This window comes from Mirounga angustirostris, unplaced genomic scaffold (genome assembly GCF_029215605.1).
Source record: "Mirounga angustirostris isolate CCGP_5_RB_7025 unplaced genomic scaffold, mMirAng1.0.hap1 SCAF_1, whole genome shotgun sequence".
Lineage (NCBI taxonomy): Eukaryota > Metazoa > Chordata > Mammalia > Carnivora > Phocidae > Mirounga > Mirounga angustirostris.
In genome coordinates, this window is record NW_026991709.1 from 154,154,586 (window position 1) to 154,180,731 (window position 26,146).

The following is a 26,146-nucleotide window of genomic DNA, read 5'->3' on the forward strand; positions in this document are numbered from 1 at the left end:
GAAAAAATTCAACTGTCTCTCAACTGGAGAAGCAAATTCAGGTTGATCTTTCTCTTCCCTGCAAACACCATCCTCTCCTTCTTGCACAATTACAGAAGACTGAAGAGTTTCTCTCCCAATTTATTTTCATTTGCTATAGTCCCACATACTAAATTTTTATTATGCATATATGCATAATCCAAGACCAAATTTTTATCAGTTTTATTGAGATATAACTTACATACCATAAAATTCACCCTTTTATTTTTTTTTAAAGATTTTATTTATTGGGGCGCCTGGGTGGCTCAGGCTGTTAAGCGTCTGCCTTCAGCTCAGGTCATGATCCCAGCGTCCTGGGATCGAGCCCCACATCGGGCTCCCTGCTCAGCTGGAAGCCTGCTTCTCCCTCTCCTACTCCCCCTGCTTGTGTTCCCTCTCTCTCTGTCTCTATGTCAAATAAATAAAATTTAAGAAAAAAATCTTAAAAAAAAAAAGATTTTATTTACTTACTTGACAGAGAGAGAGAGACAGCGAGAAAGGGAACAGAAGCAGGGGGAGTGGGAGAGGGAGAAGCAGGCCTCCCACCGAGCAGGGAGCCTGATGTGGGGCTTGATCCCAGGACCCTGGGATCATGACCCCAGCTGAAGGCAGTTGCTTAACCAACTAAACCACCCAGACGCCCCCACCCTTTAAAAAAAAAAAAATGTACAATTAACTGGTTTTTAGTACATTCAGAATTGTGTAACCATCACACTACCAATTTTAGAGCATTTTCATCACCCACAAAAGAAAATCCTACTCCTCAGCAGTCACTTTCCATCCTCGCCCACCCCAGCCCCTAGAAACCCCTCATCAATCTACTTTCTGTCTCTAGGGATTTACCTACTTAACACACTTGATACAAATGGAATCACACAGTATGTGATTAACTGACTTCTTTTACTAAGCATATTTTCAAGTTTCTCACATGTTGTAGCAGGGCAGATCTCCCTTTTGTTGTGCTCTGCTTTATCACACTTTGCAGAAATTATGGTTTTTTATAATTGAAGGTTTGTGACAACCCTGAATCAAACAAGTCTATCAGGGCACCCTTCTTCCAACAGCATCTGCTCACTTTGTGTCTCTGCATCACATTTTGTGATTCTCACAACATTTTGAACGTTTTCATTATTATATTTGTTATGGTGAACTGTGATCAGTCATTATAGCTCACTTTTTAAGCAATAAAATATTTTTTAATTAAAAATGTTGGGGCATCTGGGTGGCTCAGTTGGTCAAGCATCTACCTTCGGCTCAGGTCGTGATCCCAGGGTCCTGGGATTGAGCCCCATGTTGGGCTCCCTGCTCAGTGGGGAGCATGCTCCTCCCTCTCCCACTCCCCGATTGTGCTCTTTCTGTCAAATAAATAAAATCTTAAAAAAAAAAGGTATATATATGTTTTCTTAGACATTAATGCTACCCCACACTTAACACACTCAGGATGGTGTCAAGATAACTTTTATATGCACTGAGAACCCAGAAAACCCATTTGACTCACTTTTGGGCTACATTTACTTTATTGTGAAGGTCTGGAACAGAACCTGCAGTATGTCCGAGGTGTGCCTGGACTGCACTCCTTTCTATTGCAATTATTTCACTGCACAAACATACCACATTTTGTTCATCCATTCATCAACTGATGGACATCTGGGTTGTTTCTCCTTCATGGCTATTATGAGTAATGATACTATGAACATTTGTGTACTGCATTTTGTGTGAGCCCAGACCAAATTTTAATGCTAGAGCCTTCTTCCTTGTGACCAATGAACCCAACTCACATTCTCTCACTGCTCAGTTAGTGTCCATAAGAAAACACAAACAGATATTCACACACCAACTTTATAATTAGGAAAATAAGCTGCTGCCAAAAGTTAAGAATGTACTCCAAAGCCACAAAAATGATTTCTGGATTATCTGTCATTAAGTAATAAAGACAGTATACTTTGATATGGAGAAAATCAACAGTAATTAAGGAGTTCTTCTAGTACTATATGAAGTTGGGGATCTTTATGGTCTAGTCCACACTCCAATGGGGCTTACCCTGTATAGAAATATACTAAGGGTACTAGATCATACGGTCACATAACACAACCAAATCACTCCAAAGCTGGTGAAAGAAAACCATTATATAGAGTATGTTACTAAGGAAGAGTCCTTAAGTCATTCAATGAATTGAGAGAGATACCACTAATACTATGGCAAAAGACATTTTTAAAAAGTTAAATTTGCAACATACTTAACAAAGGATCTAAGCTCAGAAAATAAGAAATTTCAAAATAAAGCACATAAAATAGGCATTTTTTAAAACTATACCATCATACACTTAAAATTACACTCAACCTCACAAAAATTTAGGCAATAAAAATTAAAATGTCTGTGGCTAACTATCAGATCAACAAAAAATGTTTAATTAAAAACCACATGGATGAGGAGAGGGGAGAAATAAGCACATAAAATGTGGGAGGAATATGAACTGATAAAAGTCTTTCTGAAAACCAACCTGGCTACCCCTGTTAAGTTAAACACTGTATTCTTTGACTCAGGGATTCTGACTAATCATTACAAACAGGAAAAATGCAAGAGAAGCAATATCTGCAACTCACATTAGACACAAAGGGTTATGCTCCCTAATACAAACAACTTTACAAAATCACAAATGCCCAACATCCCTATAAGAAAAAAATGAGCAAATGACATGAACAAGTGGTTCACAAAAAAAGGAAATGCCAACAGTTCTTAAATATATTAAAAGACATCCAATCTCCACCAGAGATATGCAAATTAAAATCACACTGAAATCAATTTTCACTTATCAGGTTAGCATAAATCCCTCAGTCTGAAACAGTCGCTCAAATACTGACAGCAGGAGTGGAGATGGTAAGAAACTGCCACTCCAGAGATTATTTTGAAGGGAGAGCCTACGCATTTGCTGGTGTATTAGATGTACAGTGTAAGAGAAAAAAAAAAAAAAAGAGTTGAGGATGATTCCAAATTTTTGGAAGGTCCTGAACATGAGGAAGACTACCAGGAGTAGATTTGGGGGAGAAAATCAAAAGTGCAATTGAACACATTAAGTCTGAGATAACTACTGGCCATCCAAATTGATAATCAGGTTGATTTACAAATCTGGACCTAAGAGGAAGAAATCCTGACTGGAGATATTAACAGAGGACTTTTCAGGGTTACAGCTGTTAGGTAAAACCACTTAAATACAAGATCATCTGAGGAGTGAGTGTAGAAAAAGAGCAGAGGGTCAAGACACTTCCCTGGGATAGATAGTAACCCAAAGAAAAGCAGCCAGTGAGATGGAAAGTGAAAGAGGTGCATAGCAACCTGCCCAGAACAGAGAGAAAACTTGTCCCACCAAGATTATCTTATGATCCTCAAAATCTCAAAATTCTCAGGATTAAAAAAATCAAATAAAGGACAAAACCTCCATGTTCCTGTCTTCCTTTGTATCATTTTTCCTAGTCAACCTAACAAGGATACTTCTGTGCTCAATATAAAGTTCAGTCTGTTTCCACAAATACATCTCAGGATCTGTTGCTCCTATATTAAAGCACTGCAGACTTTTATTCTTCTAAAATCAATCTTTTTTTTAAAGGCTCCATAATACTTGTTATTCTTCAAATGGTTTCTCTAGGGGCACCTGGCTGGCTCAATCAGTGGACCATGCGACTCTTGATCTTGCAGTTTTGAGTTCAAGCCCCATGCTGGGTATAAAGATTGCTTAAAAATAAAATCTTTAGGGGCACCTGGGTGGCTCAGTTAGTTGAGCATCTGACTTCGGCTCAGGTCGTGATCTCAGGGTCCTCGGATCGAGCCCCATCTTGGACGCCCTGCTCATCGAGGAGTCAGTCTGCTTCTCCCTCTCCCTCTGTCAACTACCTTATGTGGAGAGTATTAAATTAAGGAACTTGCCTAGGCTAGCAAGTGATGGAATGGAATCCACACACAGGCAGCCCTGTTCCAGAGACTGCAGACTCACCATGGCCCTTCTCCACCTCCCATCTCACCACATGCAGAAAAAGACCCAAGATACTTTTAAATCACTGCTCACTGTAACTAGGTGAAACATTTAAAAGAAACCAAAAGGTATGTGAAGAATGTGCTTAAGGACATCTAACATGCAATGGAAGTGTTTATATCCTAGCAGTGCTGTTTCATGGGCAACCATGTATGACAGCATCTACCAGGCCTTACTACAGAGATGCTAGGTTTAAGTTCTTTTTTACATTTCATCCTTTAGTGACAAGACCTCAGATTCACCACAACCACGCTTAAGCACACAACTCACCCATCACATGAACAAGTAAGTTTACTGGAATAAATTCAATAAAATATTAATGGTATAAATTTTTGTCATACAAAGACTGTCCTAAAACACAATTAGAATCTTCTTAGGTATTTTAAAATGGTTCTAATTCAGTGGCTGCCTGAGGCAAGCAGAACTCAATAACTGGGAGATAGGGAAAGAAGACTTTTTATTGTATACCCTTTCATACCTTGCGAATTTTGTAGTATGTATATAAATCATCTACTTAAACTGTTAAATTTAAAATGTTGCCAATTAACTAAAAACTTAGAAAACACTGGAACTATTCCAGTAAAGAGACTTGGTAGTTAAGAAAACTAGATTTGGAATCAGAAAACTCTTAAATCTTTATCTGTAAAAAGTATGGCATGGTCCATAATCCAAATAGATAACTGTAGGAGTAATTACTCCCTCCGAAGTTTTCATAAAATCATAACATGGAGAGAACTGTGCTTTCATTAATCATCACCATTATTTCCAATTTTCCTCTCGTGTACTAGAATGAATGCAGATAAATTCACATGTGAGTTAAAAAAGAATAAACTTGTGCTAACAATCACACCTTCAAGTACCCTGTCTAATTCCTTCTTACAGAATTTTTACGTCCTTTTTTGATAATGCAACATTGCCATGTTAAGTCATTTTCCTTGGTGGAACTGAAGAATTCATCTGAAAGCAAGAAAATGGATTCATGAGCCTTAAAAGTGAGTGCCAATCTGATTCCTAAAAACATAAGCAGTAAATTATGTCAATACTTAGTCAAACCATCAATACTAAAATGGTGTCACCAAGGCAGACTTCACAAGAACTTCCATGACAATGTCACTCCCGCTGAAAAAATATTCACGGGGTTTTACTGGATTCCAGATAAAATTAATCGAGTCTCATTATTATTTTCCATACCTAACCCTGATTCTCTTTATACTATATATTGCAGGAAAAGTTTCTATAAAAAAGTATCAACACTGCACATGCACTACTGAGAACATTTCCTTTGAAAAGAGAGCCCCATCATCTAAAGGTACTTTGCTGAGCCTAGACCTCTATTTGCTTCCGCAGCTTAAGAGATGGGGTGAAAGACACAGCCACACCTCTCCCCAAGCCAAACCTTGCCTGGCTCTGGGAAGAGCTATGGATCCTCTCCTTAGAAACATACACATTTATAAAAAATTGAAAACAATCTTAGGGGATTCATGAAAAACCATGGGCCCAGAACCTTTTGTCAAAGTGATAAATGCTAGGAGACAAGTCTGTAAAAGAACTATACACATTGTAATATGTATATTTGATACTTATATATTAAAGGTTTTACAATTCTTTTAAAAGATATGTAAAATAGGGGCGCCTGGGTGGCTCAGTTGGTTAAGCAACTGCCTTCTGCTCAGGTCATGATCCTGGAGTCCCGGGATCGAGTCCCGCATCGGTCTCCCTGCTCAGCAGGGAGTCTGCTTCTCCCTCTGACCCTGCCCCCTCTCATGCTCTCTCTATCTCATTCTCTCTCTCAAATAAATAAATAAATAAATAAATAAAATCTTTAAAAAAAAAAGATGTAAAATAATCCCTTTATGATTACTCTAATGTGTTTCTTAATGGTTATTCAAATGGTATTTTTTAAAGATATATTTATTTTAGAGAGAGAGAAAGAGAGCGCGCTCATGCATGTGCTCAAGCAAGGGAAGGGGGAGAGGGACAGGGAGAGAAGCAGACTCCTCCCTGAGTGGGGAGCCCAACACATGGCCTGATCTCACAACCCTGAGACTATGACCAGAGCCAGAATGAGAACACTTAACCAACTGAGCCACCCACACACTCCATTATTCGTGTTTTTTTTTTAAAGATTTATTTATTTGAGAGACAGCGCACGCACACACGTGCGAGAGAGAACACAAGCAGGGAGGAGGGGCAGAAGGAGAGGGAGAAGCAGACTTCCTGCTGAGTAGGGAGCCCGATATGAGACTCAATCCCAGGACCCTGGGATCATGACTTGAGCCGAAGTCAGATGCTTAACCAGACACCCCATTCATATGTTTTTAAAAAATATTTCTACATATGCAGTTCACTTTTCCACTTTTTTCTTAAAAGATGAAGAAATTAAAAGATATATTCTACAGCCACGAAAAGATTCATCATTAATACTGCAGTGAGGGCGCCTGGGTGGTCAGTTGGTTAAGCGACTGCCTTCGGCTCAGGTCATGATCCCAGAGTCCTGGGACCGAGTCCCGCAGCAGGCTCCCGGTTCGGGGGGGGGGGGCCTACTTCTCCCTCTGACCCCATCCCCTCTCATGCTGTTTCTCTCTCTCTCTCTCTCAAATAAATAAATAAATAAAATCTTTAAAAAAAAAAAAAATACTGCAGTGAGCAAGAGCCCCTGGGTGGCTCAGTTCATTGGGTGTCTCCCTTCGGCTCAGGTCATGTTCCTGGGGTCCTGGGATCAAGCCCTACCTCGGGCTCCCAGCTTGGTGGGGAGTCTACTTGTCCCTTTCCCTTTGCCCCCCTACCATGCTCGCGCTCTCTGTGAAATAAATAAATAAAATCTTAAAAAAAAAATACTGCAGTGAGCAGAGTCAAGTGCAATAAATCACCTGCACTTATACTAGTTATAGTCAAGCTGGAGTAAAATCTGGGAGGGGAATACAAGGGAGCCTGCTGGGGTGCTGGAAATACTGGACATAGTAGTTTCAAGGGAATAATATATATAAAAATTCACTGAGTTATACACTTAAGATTTCCTTTTTCTCAAATCTAAGCTTGGCCAAATTCACACTGAGCAAGTTAATCAACTGCTCTCAGCTTGTTTTATAAATCTGAAAATGGATCTTTTTTAAATAAGCTTGCACTCATGACCCTGAGATGAAGAGTCACATGTTTGACCTCAGGGGCGCCTGGGTAGCTCAGTCGTTAAGAGTCTAACTCTTGATTTTGGCTCAGGTCATAATCTCAGGCTCATGAGATTGCGCCCCACATAGGGCTCTGTGCTGGACATGGAGCCTGCTTAGGATTCTTTTTCTCCCTCTTCTCCCACTTCATGCTCTATCTCTGAAAAAGATAAAAGAAAAAAAAAGTCGCATATTCTACCAATTGAGCCAGCCAGGTACCCCTAAAATGGATTAATAAAACTTCTCCTAGAGTTATTGTGGGAACTATATAACACACGTATAGTACTTAGTACAAGGCTTCATACATAGTAAGCACTCAGTGAATGTCAATCTAATATATCATTACTACAGATGGTGGATTGCAACTTTTATCAACATGAGATATCTTTTTCCAGTTTAATAATAACAGTGATAAATTACGGCTATTTCCCCATGCCAACAGATAGACACATCCAATGCATTCCCTTAAACAGGGGTGTGTGTGTACACTCATTCATCCCATGGTATGCAAATAACAGAACTTACTCAACTATTCCCCAAGTAAGAGAAATACAGGTCATTTCCTTGTCGTTAGAAATAAAGCTACAGTGAGTATCCAAGCCCCTACATGGTTACTTCTGATATTTTTACATCTAAAACAAATCTTGCCATATGAACTCAAGGTACTTTCTTTTTTTTTTTTTTAAGATCTTCTTTATTTATTTGAGAGAGAGCATAAGCGGGATAAGGAGCAGAGGGAGAAGTAGACTCTCTGCTGAGCAGGGAGCCTGACTTGGGGATCAATCCTGGGACCCTGAGATCATGACCTGAGCCAAAGGCAGACGCTTAACTGACTGATCCACCCAGGCGCCCCTTTAAAGTACTTTCAAATAGGACACTTAAGGGATGCCTGGGTGGCTCAGTTGGTTAAGCGTCTGCCATCGGCTCAGGTCAGGATCCCAGGGTCCTGGGATGGAGTCCTTCACTGGGCTCCCTGCTCAACAGGGAGACTGCTTCTCCCTCTCCCTCTGCCCCTCCCCCCTCCACTCATGTTCTCTCTAGCTTGCTCTCTTTCTCTCAAAAAAAGGACACTTAAGTCTCAAACGACAGAATGCCTACCCAAGGGGCGCCTGGGTGGCTCAGTCGTTAAGCATCTGCCTTCGGCTCAGGTCATGATCCCAGGGTCGTGGGATCAAGCCCCGCATCGGGCTCTCTGCTCGGCAAGAAGCCTGCTTCTCCCTCTCCCACTCCCCCTGCTTGTGTTCCCTCTCTTGCTGCGTCTCTCTCTGTCAAAAAAATAAATAAAATCTTTAAAAAAAAAAAAAGAAAGAAAGAAAAAAGAATGCCTACCCAAACAATGTTAACGACAGAGTTAGGGTATTGTACAGGTGCTATGGTAGAATAAACTGGGGTAAAACCTCACAGATCCTACATTTATATCAAATGAAAAGCTACAGTAAGTTATTCTTCCGCATTTCAGAATACTAATCGTAATAGTCTAAAATCCATAGCTGTTACAAACGTTCAAAGAAATAAAGATTTTATTTAATGACAGAAAAATAATTACAATATGCTCTTAAATGAACAAATATTAATTCTAATTTTGTTAAAATAAAGTAGACAGACACACAAGAAAATATACCTAAAACATAAACTAGTTATCTTGGTGAAATGCAACCACAGTCAATTTCCAGCTTTACCTCTTATTTCTCAATCTTTCTACAGTGAGAGGATGTACTATTTTTGTAAGAATAAAGTTCCGATTTTGTTTAAAAATAAGAGTGCAACATGCTTTCGGTATATGTATCCAACAAATTCATAGCTGTGTAACAAAGTACTTCTGTTTAATTTGGTTAGTCACACTGGCCTATGCCCAAACTGCTAAGAGAAGCTCAAAAAAATCCCTTATAATTTCCAACAGTAAATTCTACCCCCACATCTCTATCTTCCACTCTGCCTGCTCTCACTTTCATATCACCAAAACAGCATATTCTCATAAAATGCGGACAAGATACGAGTAGACAAAATCTGACACGATCTATTTTAGCCACAGACTCCATCTTGGTGCAGCTTGTCTATTTTCAGCACAAACCTGCTTCAGGCCTGAGACCCAGGTTCCTTGATTCAGTCTCAAGTTCCATATTGAAACCAGTGTTCCTAAAAATAACTGACATCCTTTCCTACTTGCTCCTCCTTTGGATTTTGTCTGAAAAACCCTGTAATAAATCTTATTGCAGGGGCCCTCTTTATGCAAATCAGTTTTCACAATTTTCACAAACTATTACTTTGTTGGCTAACAGTAAATGCCTACGATTTTTGTTAACTAAAGTTGTCAAATTTAAGAAAAATAATCTAATTTTAAATTATTACCCATAAAGTAGGCTGTAATGCCAAAACGCTTTAGCTATGTGTCAATTCTTACATCAAAGCATGACATAGCCATACTCACCTTGGTTCAAGTAAGTGAGAGTCTCATCGTGCAGTTTCACTGCTGGCGAGGTGGCAGCGCACATCACATATTGAAAGGGTGGGTGTTTAGTCTCACCGTCCAATGGAAGGCTGGAATCTTCCTGCTTAAAAATGGGCAATGCCAAGACATCGCTGAAAGGCAAAAGAATCAACACTGACCTTGAGTTTAAAATATTTAAAAGCATATAAAAACATGTAAAGGCAGTTTTAAAATTTAAGCTCGGGTGCCTGGCTAGCTCAGTTGGTGGAGTGTGCAACTCTTGATCTCAGGGTTGTGAGTTTGAGCCCCATGCTGGGTGTAACAATTACTTAAATATGAAATTTTTATTAAAAAATAAATAAAAATAAAATTTAAGCTCAAAAATGTCATGTAGAATAAAAACTATTAATGTTAATTTGGCTCCCCAAAAGATAGTATTAATAACCCGTATCTCTAGTTGTGGGTATGGGGAGAAGGGGGGGAGCAGCTATGATGAGGCAGATAAAGTAAAAAGTATTTCATAGTTAATAAAGTCCATGCTACTGATTAAGCAAGAGATCTAATATACATGTTACTTCTTTAAACTCCATATTATTTCTATTTTAAAAAGAGCAAGTTGGGCACCTGGGTGGCTCAGTCGGTTAGGCGTCTGCCTTTGGCTCAGGTCATGATCCCAGGGTCCTGGGATGGAGTTCCCCACTGGGTTCCCTGTGGAAGAAGCGGGAAATCTGCTTCTTCCTCTGACCCTCCCCCCTGCCATGCTTGCTTGCTCTCTCTCTCACTCTCTGAAATTTTTTTTTTAAATCTTAAAAAAAAGAGCAAGTCAAGAGTGCATAGCTACCTGTTCTGAAAGGTCGGTCCACAGGTACCATAAAATCACAGAGCAGCATTTGATTAAAATGGTACGCTACAAAATGTGCCCTGCAAGGCCTGGCAAACGCTGAGAGCATAAAGCTTCATGCTTAGTCTAAAACAACGGCTTCTTCTGAGAAGCGAACAGTAGCAGTAGAAACAGCTGCTGTTTTTTCCCCCCAAGAATAACTTGGGGCATTGACTGGAAGGGAGGAGGGTGGGGGGAGGCCTTCTGGGGTACGGTCTATATTCTCGGTTAACCCAAACACACACAGATGTGTTATTTTGTTTTGTTACAAGAACAGCTGAGAATATAATTTACATTCCATAAAAATTCACCCTTTTAAAGTGTGTAATTCAATGGGTTTTGGTATTATTAACAGAGTTGTGCAGTTATCACAACTCTCTAATCCCAGAACATTTTCATCACCTCAAAAGGAAATCTCACACCAGTTAGCAGTCATTCCCCAGCCCTATCCCCTGACCCTACCCCTAGTCTTGGCAGTGATCTACTTTGTCTCCATGCATTTACCTATTCTGAACATTTAATGCAAAAGAATCACATGGCCTTCTTTTACTTAATATGTTTTCAAGGTCCACCCCTGCTGAGCATGTATCAGCACTTCATCACTCCTTTTTGGGGATGAATGATATTCCCTTATGTATGGACAGACCACACTGTTGTTTATCCACTCTGGGACATCTGGGTTGTTTCCATTTTTTAGCTATTATGAATAATACTGCTATGAACAGTTGCTTGTTTTTCATGTAGACATATGTTTAATTCCCTTGGATATAAACCTAAGAGTAGAACTGCTAGGTTATATGGTTACTCTGTTTAACTTTTTGAGGAATTGCCAAATGGCTTTCCAAAGCAGCTGCACCATTTTACATTCCCACCATTAATGTATGAGTTACAGGCATTTGTTTTTTTAGATTTTTATTTATTTATTTGACAGAGAGAGAGATAGCGAGAGCAGGAACACAAGCAGGGGGAGTGGGAGAGGGAGAAGCAGGCTTCCTGCCGAGCAGGGAGCCCGATGTGGGACTCGATCCCAGGACCCTGGGATCATGACCTGAGCTGAAGGCAGACGCTTAACGACTGAGCCACCCAGGTGCCCCCAGGCATTTGTTTTTGAGATAAATCACTGACTTGTACATTTGTATCTTGATAATGTTTCTATGTTCATTCCTCAGGAAAAAGTAAAATAATAACAAAATATCCAAATAAGGGGTGCCTGGGTGGCTCAGTTGGTTAAGCTATGGACTCTTGATTTCGGCTCAGGTGATGATCTCAGGTTGTGAGATAGAGCCCTACTCAGCAGGGAGTCTGCTCCAGATCCTCTCTCTCCCTCTGCTCCTCCCCCCCCACCCCCCGTGCTTGCTCACTCGCTCGCTCTCTCTAAAATAAATACATCTTTTAAAAATATATATCCAGGGGCGCTTGGGTAGCTCAGTCCTTAAGCATCTGCCTTCGGCTCAGGTCGTGATCCCAAGGTCCTGGGATCGAGCCCCACATCAGGCTCCCTGCTCCACAGGAAGCCTGCTTCTCCCTCTTCTCCCCACTCCCCCTACTTGTGTTCCTCCTCTCGCTTTGTCTGTCAAATAAATTAAAAAAAAAAAAAAAACTTTATTAAAAAACAAATCTTAAAAAAAAAAAATTAAAAATATATCCAAAGAATAACTACTATATCAACACCAATAGCAAGGGTTTGTCTGAATTGCTTACTTTCCTTTTTTATTTCTACAAGCATTAACTAAGAATTTGGCTAGCCCATTTCAATTAAATTCAATTTAAAACAAAATGTTGAAATAAATGAGATGGGAGAGAAAGCCTGCATTGCATTCCCTCCTCCCTGCATATACTCCCTGCATATACTCTATTAAAGCATCAGACTGATCATTCAGAAACTAATTACCCACTAGTTCTGCTCTTTATACCTGGAAATCATCAAAACGCTTCTCAGCATACAAGTATAACTGAGAAACACACAGTCAGTGGCGGTCCCTAGCCCTCCTCTAGAGCTCTTCTCAGCACTGCAGCCCAGGGGACACCTAAGTGGCACAGACATAAAACCTTGTGGCAACTATAGAAACTTTTCAGGTGACCACCAAATTTGAATTCCAGGGGATATTCTGGGCATTATACTGGAGTTTGGGGGAAGAAAAGTGCTATAAAATGAGATTCTAAGGCATGGCCTAAAATAATACTAAAACCACTGGTTGAAAATTAAAACATTTTAAAGTTTATAATAAAAAGATACACTGGTATAAAAAAAGTGGTACTTTTAAGACTTAGAACAACTCTCTTCATGAAAAAACAACTATCAGTCAAAATGGTTCCACGGTAGACGAAAATATATATATTCTTATGTCCTATATATGTAAGCATTTAAAGGATAAGAAAAAGAGGCGCCTGGCTGGCTCAGTCAGTAGAGCATGCAACTCTTGATCTCTGGGTTCTAAGTTTGAGCTCCAAGTTGGGTGTAGAGATTACTTGAAAATAAAATCTTAAAAAAAAAAATCATTTGCTATTGAAATCCCAATTAATTTTTTACTTCATTAGAAAATGCATTCCAGGGGCACCTGGGTGGCTCAGTTGGTTAAGCGACTGCCTTCGGCTCAGATCATGATCCTGGAGTCCCGGGATCGAGTCCTGCATCAGGCTCCCTGCTCAGCAGGGAGACTGCTTCTCCCTCTGACCCTCCCCCCTCTCATGCTCTATCTCATTCTCTCTCAAATAAATAAATAAAATCTTAAAAAAAAAAAAAAAGAAAGAAAGAAAATGCATTCCAATCAACACAGCAGTCAGCGATCCTCCTGAACAGAAGCCAGATCATTTCACTCCTTTGAAATTGCTCCCTCAGCTCACTTTCAACTAGGGTCCCTTCAAGGCCTCACTCACTCTGCTCCTTTCCCCTCTTCTACTTGCCCTCACTCCCCCTGCCCCCCACACCAGCCTCCCACCCTGCCTTTTTCAAGGCATCTGCACTGGCACTGGGTTTGGCTCCACTCTTCTGCCAAAGTCCGTCTAGTTCACTTCATTTAAATGTCACCTTCGCAGTGACAGCCGGATAACTGCAGTCCTCTCATCCATGTTCCCAACTTCCCTTGTCCTGCTCTATCTACCCACAAAGCTCATCACATTCCCACAGTACACCGGACTTAAGTCTGTATCACCCAGAAGTACACAACCATCTCCCCAAATTTGTTTCACTTCACTGACTCACCCCAGCATTTAGCATAAAGAAGGGTCTATTTAAGATCATCATTTCTACTAGGCCAAACCTGAAGAAAGTTCTAGTATTCAGTTGTTTTTGTAATCCCATATCCCCGACAGGTAGAGCTCCCAGGGATCTGACAAGCAAATGAAGTTTCTCAAGGCTTCAAATCATTACAAGTAATTTTGAAATGCCAGTACCCAAAAATAACCAGGCACACAAAGACAAACAAGACTCTGGGAGCAAGAACCAACAGCAAAAACAACAGATGGCATACACCCAGTTCCAGATCGGTCTGTTGGTATTCAGCTCTTTTCCGCCTCTGTTGCAGAGGGTTCGAGGTCTGAAACTACACACACAAGACGTGTTGCCAGCTGGAGTCTTGCTAAGTTGTAAAAGGGAAGCACTGGTGGGGAATTAAAAGGGAGTGGGAAAAGACAGAGAGGCAGGAAACCGCACAGATTGCAGCTACAGGAAATTTCCGGGCTCCAGCAGCCATGCCTCCAGCAGCTAGCCTGAGAGCAACCAGGTAACAAGTGCCCGCCCCCCCCCCCCCAACCCTTCCAGCACCTTTGCAAATACTTTATTACATCTTTCTCTAATTTAAACATCTAAATGGTTTCTATTTTCCTAATTGGACACAGATGGATATCCCCAAAGAATTCAGATGCTAGAATTAATGGACTCACGCTATAAAATTATGCTTACTCTGTTTAAAGAAATAAAAGACAAGCCCAGGGTGCCTGGGTGGCTCAGTTGGTTAAGCGACTGCCTTCGGCTCAGGTCATGATCCTGGAGTCCCTGGATCGAGTCCCGCATCGGGCTCTCTGCTCGGCAGGGAGTCTGCTTCTCCCTCTGACCCTCCCCCCTCTCATGTGCTCTCATTCTCTCTCTCTCAAATAAATAAATAAAATCTTTAAAAAAAAAAAAAAAAAGACAAGCCCAAAGAGATCGCAAGGAAGAGGAAATTTTAAGGGACAGCAAAACTGAAAAGGAACAAACAGGACTTCTTTTTTTAAAAAAAAATTTTTTAAAGATTCCATTTATTTATTTGACAGAGAGAGAGAGAGAGAGAACAAGCACAAGCAGGGAGAGCAGCAGAGGGAGAAGGAGAAGCAGGGTCTCTGCTGAGCAGGGAGCCCAATATGGGGCTCAATCCCAGGACCCTGGGATCATGACCTGAGCCAATGGCAGACACTTACCTGACTGAGCCACCCACGCGTCCCCAAACTTCTAGAACTGGAAAATAAAACTGCTAGAATTAAGAACTTAGCTTTAACAGCTCAGACAGAAATGTAGAGTAGAATAAATAAGGAAACTGAAATATAGGCAAAAATAAGTTATTCAGAAGGAAGCAAAGAGTGAAATGATGGAAAATGCAAAAAAGAAAGGACGGACAAAGTGAGATTTTACACTGAAGTTCCAGAAGAGGGAAAAATATTGTGGAGGCAATATCTGAGATAAAGGCTAAGCAAGTTCCAGAACTGATGAAATATACCAATGCACTGATTGAAGAAGCCCAAATAACCATAGCAGGATAAATAGAAGAAATCCCCACCTAAATACATCAAGAAAAACATCTAAGCCAGTATAGTCTGTGGAAGGAAGTACCAAGTAAGGGATTCAATCAGTGGAAAGCGGGAATGGGGAGGAAGTGGTGGAAGGGTCCGAGGAGTCCTGGAGTCATCAAGTGCTGGGGGTGGGGAGCAGTGGATGAGGCCACTATGAGAACAACACAGGGGCAATGGCAAAAGGATGCACTGGAACTGAGGCTGTAAACTTCAACTGAGACCCATTCAATGTTTTTCCAGACCACATTCAGCTGCTTAGATGACTTAAAGTGAAAAATCACATTTAATCAGGGTTACAGTTTTGCTAAAATAAAAAAGATGGGAGGGGAATAAAGCAAGAGAAGGCAAGAGAAACAAGGGTATATGCAAGAAACTAATACAACGACTGACCATGAAAATTAAAACTGGCTGAAGAAAAAAAAAGGTGTTCAAGTGGGTGATGGGGCGCCTGGGTGGCTCAGTCGGTTCAGCTTCTGACTCCATTTCAGCTCAGGTCATGATCTCAAGGTTGTGAGATCAAGCCGCACTCAGCAGGGAGTCTGCTTCTCTCCCTCTCCCCCTTCCCCTGCTTGTGCTCTCTAAAATAAGTAAATAAATAAATCTGAAAAAAAAAAGGGGGCAAACAGAGTCGGATCAAGGACTGTAGTTGGGCCAAATGACAGCAAGAGGAAGGTACTGAGGGAATGAGCTGAAAGGGTAGAAGGTGGTAGTTAACACTGAACCCTGAATTTGAGATTATACGTGGGTTACATGATTGGAAATGTCAAGGTCTAACATATGATCACAGGATTGAGAAGCTGAAGATAATACCACTGTAAGAAAGATACAAGGAACAGAAACGTTAGGCTACTGGCAGGTATCTTCGGAAATCACCAAGAATTTAGTAGTGTCAGAGAGTGATACTGAACCAGGACCTAAAATTTTAAAAACGAGGACTGACCCAGAAATCACTGAGATAACTGCAATAATTGGGTGACCGAGTGGTTGATATTTGGTTAACATGAAATTCAAAGTTGGGGGAGTCTTAAATGGAAGGAGAAAGGGAGAGGGAGCATAGCTTAAAAGTAGCAGTGAGAAGTAAGGAGGATCCTTCCCTCACCTTCTGGGCAGTGGGAAGCCTGTGGAAATAAACTACCACCACTTGCTGGGGCTTCAGAGGAAAAGTATATACTGAGAGGACTGCCAGCAGTCCAAAAGAACAGGAAGGTGAAAATATCATTATGAGACAAAGTTGCCTGTGTTAGTTTCCTCAGGCTGTCCTAACAAAGTACCAAAAACTTAAAGCAACAGAAATTTACATCTCTCAGCTCTATAAGTCTGAAATAAGCATGCTGGGGAGTTGGTCTGGGCCTCTACTTCAGCTTCTGGTGTTTGGTGAAGTCCTCTGCACTCCCTGGCTTATGGATGCATCCCTCCAATCACATGGCCAGCTTCCCCTTGTAAGTCTTCACTTAGTCTTCTCTCTGTGCCCAAATGTCCTCTTTTTATAAAGATACCAGTGCCTATCCTCATTATATCATTTTAACTTGATTACCCCTATAAAGACCTTATTCAAAAAAGGTCGCATTCTGAGGTCCTGAGGGTTAGGACTTCCAATACCCTTTTGGGGGGACACAATTCAATCCATGTGATGGCAGACTGAGGATTCCAGAGGACAAGGTGGAAGGATGTTCAGAACCGGTAAGAAAAGGGAGATGGCTAAGAACTAAGGAGGTGCAGGGGCACCTGGGCGGCTCAGTTGGTTAAGCGTCTGCCTTCAGCTCAGGTCTTGATCCCAGGGTCCTGGGATTCAGCCCCGCATTGGGCTCCCTGCTCTGAGGGGAGTCTGCTCCTCCCTCTCCCCCACTCGTGCTCACACATACACACGCACGCTAAGTAAAATCTTAAAAAAAAAAAAAAAAAGAACTGAAGGGGTGCAGCGCCACAGTGCTGACCAAAATGCAGGAGAAAAGCAGTGTCCTGAAATTGGAGTTTCTTGTAGTCTTTTGTTTTTTTTAAAGATTTTATTTATTTGACAGAGAGAGACATAGTGAGAGAGGGAACATAAGCAGAGGGAGTGAGGGAGAGAGAAGCAGGCTTCTAAAAAAAAAAACCTAAAAAGCAGGCTTCTAAAAAAACCTAAAAAGATGAAAATATCACTACCAACTTTATGCCAATACATTTGAAACTATGGATAAGATGAACAATTTCCTAGAAAGATAACTTATCAAAACTTTCTTCAATGGCTGGCTCAGCTGGTGGAGGATTGACTCTTGATCTTGGGGCTGTATATTCAAGCCCTGTGTTGGGTGTAGAGATTACTTAAAAAAATAAAATCTTAAAAAAACTTTCTTCAAGACATAAAAATCTTTTAAAAATAATCCTACAGAGACTGATATTGTGGTTAAAATTTTTCCCCCAAAGAAAATCCCTGCCCTAGAATGGTTTTATAGGCAAGTTCAGTAAAACTTTCAAAGATAGTTCTTGCAGAAAGTCTTCAACAGAACAGAAAGAGAAGAAAAGACTTTGACTCATTTTATGAGCCTAATTTTGAAGTCAAAACTAGCCACAAACAGAACTAAAAAAGAAAATGAAAAGCTCGTTTCAGCCATAAATATAGAGGCAAAAGTCCCAAATTAAGAATTAACAAACCAAATCCAAGAGTATAATGACAAAGCATGATCTAGTCGAGTATTCCCCAGGAACACAAGGACAGAATACAGAATCTGGAAACAGAACACCACACTTCTGGACAGTTGATTTAGAACAGAATGGCATTGTGAAGAGGTTCGAGAAAAGGTCTTTTCAAGCAGGGCAAAGTGAAATTGGCCTACTTCATACCATACCAAAAGAAAAAAAATTATTCCAGACAGACTGTATACTTAGGTATGATATATAAAGTAATAAATCTTTAGAAAAGACTATAAGAATATCTTATACCCTCTAAGTCACAGTAAGTAAGGACCAACTATAAGTGAAAAGATTAGTCAATGTGACCATATCAAAATCTAGAACATTCAAAAGCCACCAAAAAGAGAATGGAAAGGCAAGTCACGGAGGTGAAGTATTTATGACATATATGCATGATCAAAGGCTAGTGTCCAGGATATATGAAGAACTACAACAAGAAAGAAAATAGGGGCTCCTGGGTGGCTCAGTCGTTAAGCGTCTGCCTTCGGCTCAGGTCATGCTCCCAGGGGTCCTGGGATCGAGCCCCGCATTGGGCTCCCTGCCCCGCGGGAAGCCTGCTTCTCCCTCTCCCACTCCCCCTGCTTGTGTTCCCTCTCTCGCTGTGTCTCTCTGTCAAATAAATAAATAAAATCAAAAAAAAGAAAGAAAATAAAAAAGAAAACAACAGAACTGAATGAAGAAAAAGGTGTTGCCCTCAAATCCCGCGATAGACTTAGCTGAATATATAGCTTTAAATGCATCTATTAGAAAACAAACACCAAAAACTAAGGAGGAAAACGCATCCAACCAATGAAGTTGGAAAATAACAAGAGCAAGCAAGAAAATGAGAAAAAAATGACCACAAAAGTAGAATAGAAAATCCAACAGAAAAGAAAAAGAAAGCCAAAATTTGGCTTCTTAAGAAGCACTGAAGATACAGACAAACCTCTGAAATAGGTCACAAAAGAAGGAAAAGACAATAATAGTAGCACATAAAGTAAAAGGGAATAATCGCAAATATTGTAGAGATCTTCTTTAAAAAAATCTGAAAACTTAAGAGCAATTTTCTATGAAATTTAAAACTACCACCACTGGCTAACATGCATAAATTCTGAATATTCCTATGTCTGTTAAATCGATTACAGGTACAAACACCTACTTGTGCATAAAAAGTTAAAATCACCAAATACAGGCTGTATTCCAGGTGAGCTTTACAAAATCTTGAACAAACAGTTAAGTCTCATTTCATAAAAAACTGTTTAGGGACACCTGGCTGGCTCAGTCCACAGAATATGCAGCTCTTGATCGCAAAGTTGTGACTTCAAGCCCCATGTTAGGCGTAGAGCCTATATGTACGTATATATACCGATCGGTATATATACGTACATATAGGTATGTATTTACATATGTATATATAGGTAATAGGTATTTACATGTATATATGTACGTATATATACACCTATATACACACAAATACATAAATAAAACTTTTAGCCCATAAAAAGAGCAAGCTATCCAACTCACTTGACACTGATACAGCCTTGATGTTTAAAAAAAATAAAAAACAGGAATGGAAGAAAAAAAATTGAGGACCAATCTCATTTAGGAATAAAGATAACCTATTTATGAAACTTTGGGAACATTCTCTAAAATCAGTAAGAAGACTAAAAACTCAAGTTTCTAGTGGTTCTAAATAACACTGCAGTGAAGCCCTACCCAACACACTAAAGCAAGAAAATGAAATGTAAAGATCATATAGGAAGAAATAAATCTACCATTATTTAAAGATATTGTCTAACTAGAAAGTCTAAGATCCTACAAATTATTAGAACTATTAAGTTCAGGGGTGCCTGGGTGAATCAGTCGGTTAAGCATCTGCTTTCAGCTTGGGTCATGATCTCAGGGTCCTGGAATCAAGCCCTGCATTTGGCTCCCTACTCAGCAGGGAACCTACTTCTCCCTCTCCCACTCCCCATGTTTGTGCTCTCTCTCTGTCAAATAAATAAATAAAATCTTTAAAAAGGGAAGAACTATTAAATTCAGCAAGGTCCTGGAGGGGAAAAAAAAAAGCAAGATACAACAGACAAAGAAAAAATAAATATAGCCTTCCTGGCTGGTTTTCCTCCTATCCAGAAAGATCATGCTCTACTACCTTGAGAAGACCTCTCTATTAATTGGTAGGCAGCCAAAGGGTGCAATGGAAAGAAGTAGAAGCCATACCCTAGCTCTGGAGCTTCAAATTCTAGCTCCACCATTTGTTAAATGACATTGTGGCAGGCTACTTAACTTCTCTGAGCTTTAATAATGGGTTTACTTTAATTTAGAAGAAAACATTTTAAGTATCTAAACTGTACACACACATTAAACCAGAGATTCTCAAAAGTGTAATTTGTGGTATGCTGAGGAAACAGATTCTTTCAGGGGGTTAGGAAGGTCAAACCTATTTTCAGAATAATACTAAAACATGATTTGCCTTTTTCACTTTGATGACATTTGCACTCAACCAATGGTGATTAGAACTGCTGGGGCCTTGGCATGAATCAAGGCAGTGACACCAAACTGTACCCAAATCAAGGCAGTGGTGGTCACTGCATAAAAATTATTAATTTTAGTATATATTGGTTCTTGGGTAGGCATAACATATTTCTGCTGCACACCGAAGTGCAATGGTTGTCTCAAGGAAAGCTTTTATGCCACCATGTTGATCTGCAGGCTGACCGAGCAGTTTCTCTCATGGAGTATCACTTTAACTTGAAAGAAAAACTAACAAACTATGATTATTCAGATCTGGGTATGTGACAGAAACTTCCTCAAAAATGAACAAAGTGAGCCGATCATTTCCCAGAAAACAACTACGATGGTTTCAGAGTAGGCAGTTAGTTAGGTTCTAATAGGATGCCTGCAGGCCAGCATACAGGAAGTCATTGCCAACTATGAGGAAGTCAGAGGCCTGTCCTAGCAGCACTCAAAAACAAAACCACAAGAAACTGGACCAAACCAGACAGGTCCAAGGTGGCTGACAAAGTAGGCCAAGGTTCACATTATTCCTTTATTATACTACATTACCATACCTAAAATCTCCTCCCTATAGGTGCCATGACAGGAAACCCCTGACCAAATAAGGAAGAAAAAGCTGCGCTTCCAAGAAATCCCTTTCTCAAGTAGTGAAGATTCCACCCCCTTGTTAACAACTGTTAAGATAGAAACCCAGGGGCACCTGGGTGGCTCAACTGGTTAAGCATCCAACTCATTTTTTTTTTTTTTTTTTTAAAGCATCCAACTCTTGATCTCAGCTCAGGTCTTGATCTCCGGGTCTTGATCTTAGGGTTGTGAGTTCAAGTCCCGCGTTGGACTCCACAATGGGCGTGGATAAAAATCCAAACCCTAGTGGACACCACTCTCCCACGCTCCCTGGAGCCCACTAGCATTCACATTTTGAGAGCATACTTTTGCTTTAATAAACTTTCCTGCTTGTACTGCTGTGTTGTGTCTGGCCTTGAAGGCTTTCTCCTGATGAGATCAAGAGCCTCTGGTGAAATCTTTTGGACAAGATGGGTCAAGAGCCTCACAACCCGAGGTCTCCCCAGTCTATGCGGCAACAAGACCAATGCCTTCTGTAAAGTAATAATTTAATATTTTGTGTGTAATCTAAAGAGGTCACAGTACTTCCTAAGTCCTAAAAATTAAGTTGTTACAGATTATAAATTTCATGTAAACAGTAAGATGGAAAGAAAATTACCAGGTGGCCCAAAAGACCCTCTTAAGAACGTTTTAATGAGCTACTTTCTAAAGGTCATTTAGTTATCTGTCCCTTACTTCAGAAAACATGAATGACCCAGATTTCAAGTTACAATGGGTTTCAGCCTTCCTTCAGTGAGGGGAAGGTTAGCCTTCATTTGGAATGGTAGTGCCACTAACAGGTCACCTGGACCAACACTGTTAACATCTATGGGCTTCAGTTCAAAATAAAAGGATTGGTTTAGAAGTTTCTAAGGTCTCTTCATCCATCTCTAAAATCTTGATATTATAACTAAGATTCTAAAAAACATTTATGACCTGCCTCATTTCAAACAGAATCTGCAGTAGCTCATACCTCACATACAAATGTGGTATACCAGTACACACAGAGAGGGGAGGGAGAAGGCAGGGGCGGGAGGGGGGAGGGGAGATAGAGACAGAGAGAAAACTAAAGAGTCAAGAGGAAAAAAAGGAGGGGAAGAAGCAAAGGCAGTATCAGAAATTTGCCATGACATACCCAATACTATCAACCTGCATTGTTTAACACAAATAGTTTTGTTTTTTGTTGTTTTTTTTTTAGAGTAGGCTCCATGCCTAACATGGGGCTTGAACTCACCACCCTGAGATCAAGAGCCACATGCTCTACCGAGCCAGCCAGGTGCCCTAATGCAAACACATTTTTAAGTTAAGTCAGACTACTGAGAAAAACCATCTTTCTTACAAGGCATTTTCCCCCATTTTCTTAAAAAGTCTTTAAAAATGGATAGTTTAAGGGGCTCCTGAGTGGCTCAGTCGGTTAAGTGTCTGCCTTCAGCTCAGGTCATGACCCCAGGTCTTGGGATGGAGCCCCACATAGGGCTCCCTGCTCAATGGAGAGCCGGCTTCTCCCTCTCCCTCTGCGGCTCCCCCTGCTTGTGCTCTCTATCAGATAAAGATATAAAATCTTTAGGGGCGCCTGGGTGGCTCAGTCAGTTAAGTGTCTGCCTTCGGCTCAGGTCATGATCCCAGGGTCCTGGGATCGAGCCCCGCATCGGGCTCCCTGCTCTGCGGGGAGCCTGCTTCTCCCTCTCCCACTCCCCCTGCTTGTGTTCCCTCTCTCGCTGTGTCTCTCTCTATCAAATAAATAAAATCTTAAAAAAAAAAAAAGAAATAAAATCTTTAAAAAAAAATAAAAATAAAAATGGATGGTTTAAGCCATCCAAAGAGCAAATATAATAAGCACACTTCACTTTACTTTGGAATTCAAAAAAATTTACTTTGTAGGCAGCCTTTCATTTCATTAAGAAGTCACTTTTCCAATAATTTCAAATATAGCACCTTGAGTTTACTTCTTGAACTTAAGAAAGAAATCAAAGAGAAAGATAAGCATCAATAGCCTTACGTCCCATTTGATGCCAGATGAAAAGAGACTGCCTGCCCATACAGAAGACAGATACCAGGCTCCTAAGATCCAGCCTTCTTAGGACTCCAGGTCCAAGCTGGGAAGTGCAATCAAAGGAAGCCTCCAATAGCCTAAAGCCTTCTTCAGACTTAGTCCATATCAAGTCCATTTTGGAACTGCCCAAGTTTAAATTTCAAATAAAGGGCCTTGAATTTGCAAGAGGCAAGCAAGTATTCTCATCAGCTCCTCAGTTTTGAGGACCCAATTAAATATGGGAAAAAAAAAAAAACCTAAGTAAACTCCTTAAAAACTGGTATTTGCCTTCAAAAATATCTGAAATTTTGTATTAAATGACACACCGTGTAAGCAAAGAACCAAAAACATTTAATGCAAAGTTTCCCCATGGCAAGTGTTGTAAAAGACCCGTAATCATAAAGATGTCAGATATTATTTTAAGAACAAGGTCAGGGAAAGGTTAAAATCATGATATTCTTTCCTTTTCACAGAATAAACCATAGACAAAAGTTCATTAGCTGGCTGAGTCACTAAAACAAATAAAACTCTAGGAAAAAAGTAAAACCTCAAAATAACCCTAATAAGCAAAGTTCTTGGCAGCAAACTTTCATTTTACCATAACTGAGAAGTGAGAAGCAACTTTTCAGTTGAAAATACTAAATTCCCTTCATGTACCTTAACGGGTCTCAAGGAGCAGCATGGCACTTGAGGCCTGTGTTTTAACTAGGAAATCACCGTCTCTAGTACTGTGTGGGATGACCCCATGTCTTTCAATAGATCAATTTCTTCAACTGAGACAGTTGTTCTAGAAAATAAGTCACTTTATCCAGAGCCCTCAAGTTGCACAACTGCGGAGAGCAAGTGCCAAGTTCAGGGAGAGGAGCACATACCCAATCAGTGTCAGAGTAGGGTTTCCTCCATACACTTCCACACTCTTTTAAGAAACATCTCCTCCTCTCTGAGAGTTCTTTATTGCCCAGAGTTTCCCCTTTAAGATACAAAAGCTGAATTTCTTCAGGGAGCAGCCCCCACCATTCCAGGCCTGCTCTGACCCCTAAGTCTCTCTTCAGGACATTTATGCTCTCTGTCCTCCCCGAGAGCAGCAGTGAGATGTATGAAAGCTACTGGGAGACTGGACAGCACTTCAAAGACATCAGGCATTAAAGAACGCATTTAGAAATATCTCAATTCGCCTTAACAAAAAGCTGCCAAAGCACGGAATTGTACACTTTAATCAGGTGAACTTAATAGTGCATACACCATATTTCAATATACTGCTAAAAATAAAAATAAAGAACCACCAAACTGACAAGTTAAAAGCAAAACAAAACAAAAAACCCCAACACAGCATTCTTCAGGATAAAGACCAGAGACTAAGCTCTGATGTGTTTCCACCTTCAAAATGAATGGCTGCTGGTACAGGCAGCAGAGACTGAACAAACTATTGGCTTGTTGTGCAATCACTGCATCTTAAAGCCTTCTCCAAAATAAAAGAGCCTAAGAGGGTGGTCCCCAAAACGAAAAATTTCACTTAGAAGTAATCAAAAAACATCACTAAGGTGCTTTTTTCCCCCTGCGTCTACTTTCACTTACGATATAATTACTATTGTAACAGCAAGTGATTAAAATTTGCAACCAGGAAAGACTACAATGTAAAACAGAATAGGAACTGATAACCAAACCTTGGACAGTATTTTCCCAATACAAGTTCTACCGTTTCGTACACTATATTCCAGCTCCAAGGGGCTTGTAAATCACTTGCAAGGAAAGGAAGCCCCTTCCCCCACCAACCCAAGCCATCCTAACAGCCGGCCAGTTTTACAGCAGAAATGAAGCCTTCAGAGGCAGTTCCCGGGGCGTCTTGCAGGGCCAACCTCCCACGCCCGCCACACGGGTGGACAGACGCCCGCGGGGCTCCCTGGGCCCGACGGCCACGCGGCAGGGCCCGGACCCCGCGGCCGGGAGGCCCGGGCACCGCTGGGCGCAGCCGCGCCTGGCAGAGGCTCTGGGTCGTGCAGGCCTTCCCCAAGGAAACCAAAGCTTCCGCCCGCCCGGCCCGGGGCGCCCGGTACCTCATGCTGTAGGCGCCGGCACCCAGCTCCTGCCCGATGCCCGAGAGGCTGGCGTCGAAGTCGTGCACCAGCCCGGACTCGATCACCTCGTCCATCTTGAGCACCCAGGCCATCTTCCGGCCTCGCCGCCGCCCGGCGCGGCCTCCGCGAGCAGGCGATGGGGCCGGAGCTCCGCGGGCGCGCCCTGGGGGAGGGCGCGGGTGAAGCCTCGGGCGGCGCGGCGGATGGTCACCACAGGCGGCCCGGGCGGCGGCCGGGACGAGAGCGTCCGGGGCCCCGCAAACAGGGCACGGCGAGCCCGGCGAGCAGCTGCAGCGGGAGCGGCCGGGCCGCCGGCAGCGCCTCCCTCCCGCGGGCGCCGGCCCCGCGCCTCATGCCGCCGCCGCCGCCCACCCCCTGCGCCGCTAGCGCTGCAGCCGCCGCCGCCCGCCCCGCCCCGGAGCCCCCGGCCTCATCCTCCCCGGCACTGCGCGGGGGCGGGAGCTCAGCCCGCCAGTCACCCGATCCCCGGTCTCGACCCCGGCCCTCAGCCCACCCGCCCAGATACTAGGGTCCCGCCACCCCGGCCAACCCCGCCGCCGCCGCTCCGCCGGCCCGGACGCAGGCTCCTATATGGCTGCGGCCTGAGCTCTCTCGCCGCTTCCGCCTCCTCCGGCCCCGCCCCGGCCCCGCCCCCACCCGGGCTTTAGCCCCTCGCCCGGGCCCGCCCCGCACGGCCCGGCGCTTCGGGAAACTCCCGACGCTTCACGACCGAGAAACTGTTCAGGCCGGGTAGCGCTGCCCCGCCCACGCGGCCGATTCGCAGCCCCTGCGGCCCATCGCCTCCCCGCACGCCAGCCCAGGAAGAGGTGGTGCCCGCTGGGCAGCCAGTTCCCGCCCCTCCAGAAAGGCGAGCTGATTGACAGGCGAATTGGACAATAATGGCAAGTGCTTCCTCGAGGCTCCCGTGAGTCTCTGTGCCCCTCTACTAAACAACCAATCAAAACGTTCTTCCTCTTGGGCGGTCTCGA

At 42.1% G+C, this 26,146-nt stretch overlaps 1 protein-coding gene across 9 annotated transcripts in view; it reads right to left on the bottom strand.

Moving 5' to 3' along the window:
- The window catches only part of UBP1 (upstream binding protein 1), a 54,360-nt gene extending 28,637 nt beyond the window's left edge, over nucleotides 1-25,723 (bottom strand). For 2 of the 9 annotated variants that reach the window (XM_064590473.1, XM_064590464.1), the window contains exons 1-2: nucleotides 25,137-25,646; nucleotides 9,638-9,789 (exon numbers count right to left, since the gene is read on the bottom strand). In XM_064590473.1, coding sequence (XP_064446543.1) covers nucleotides 9,638-9,789; nucleotides 25,137-25,249 — 265 coding nt within the window. In that variant the 5' untranslated portion in view covers nucleotides 25,250-25,646. Of the gene's footprint in view, nucleotides 1-9,637; nucleotides 9,790-24,746; nucleotides 25,073-25,136; nucleotides 25,649-25,707 lie in introns of those variants that run through there. The other 7 variants (XM_054504520.2, XM_045904102.3, XM_064590455.1 and 4 more) reach the window with 6 other exon arrangements.
- Nucleotides 25,724-26,146: the final 423 nt, after the last annotated feature.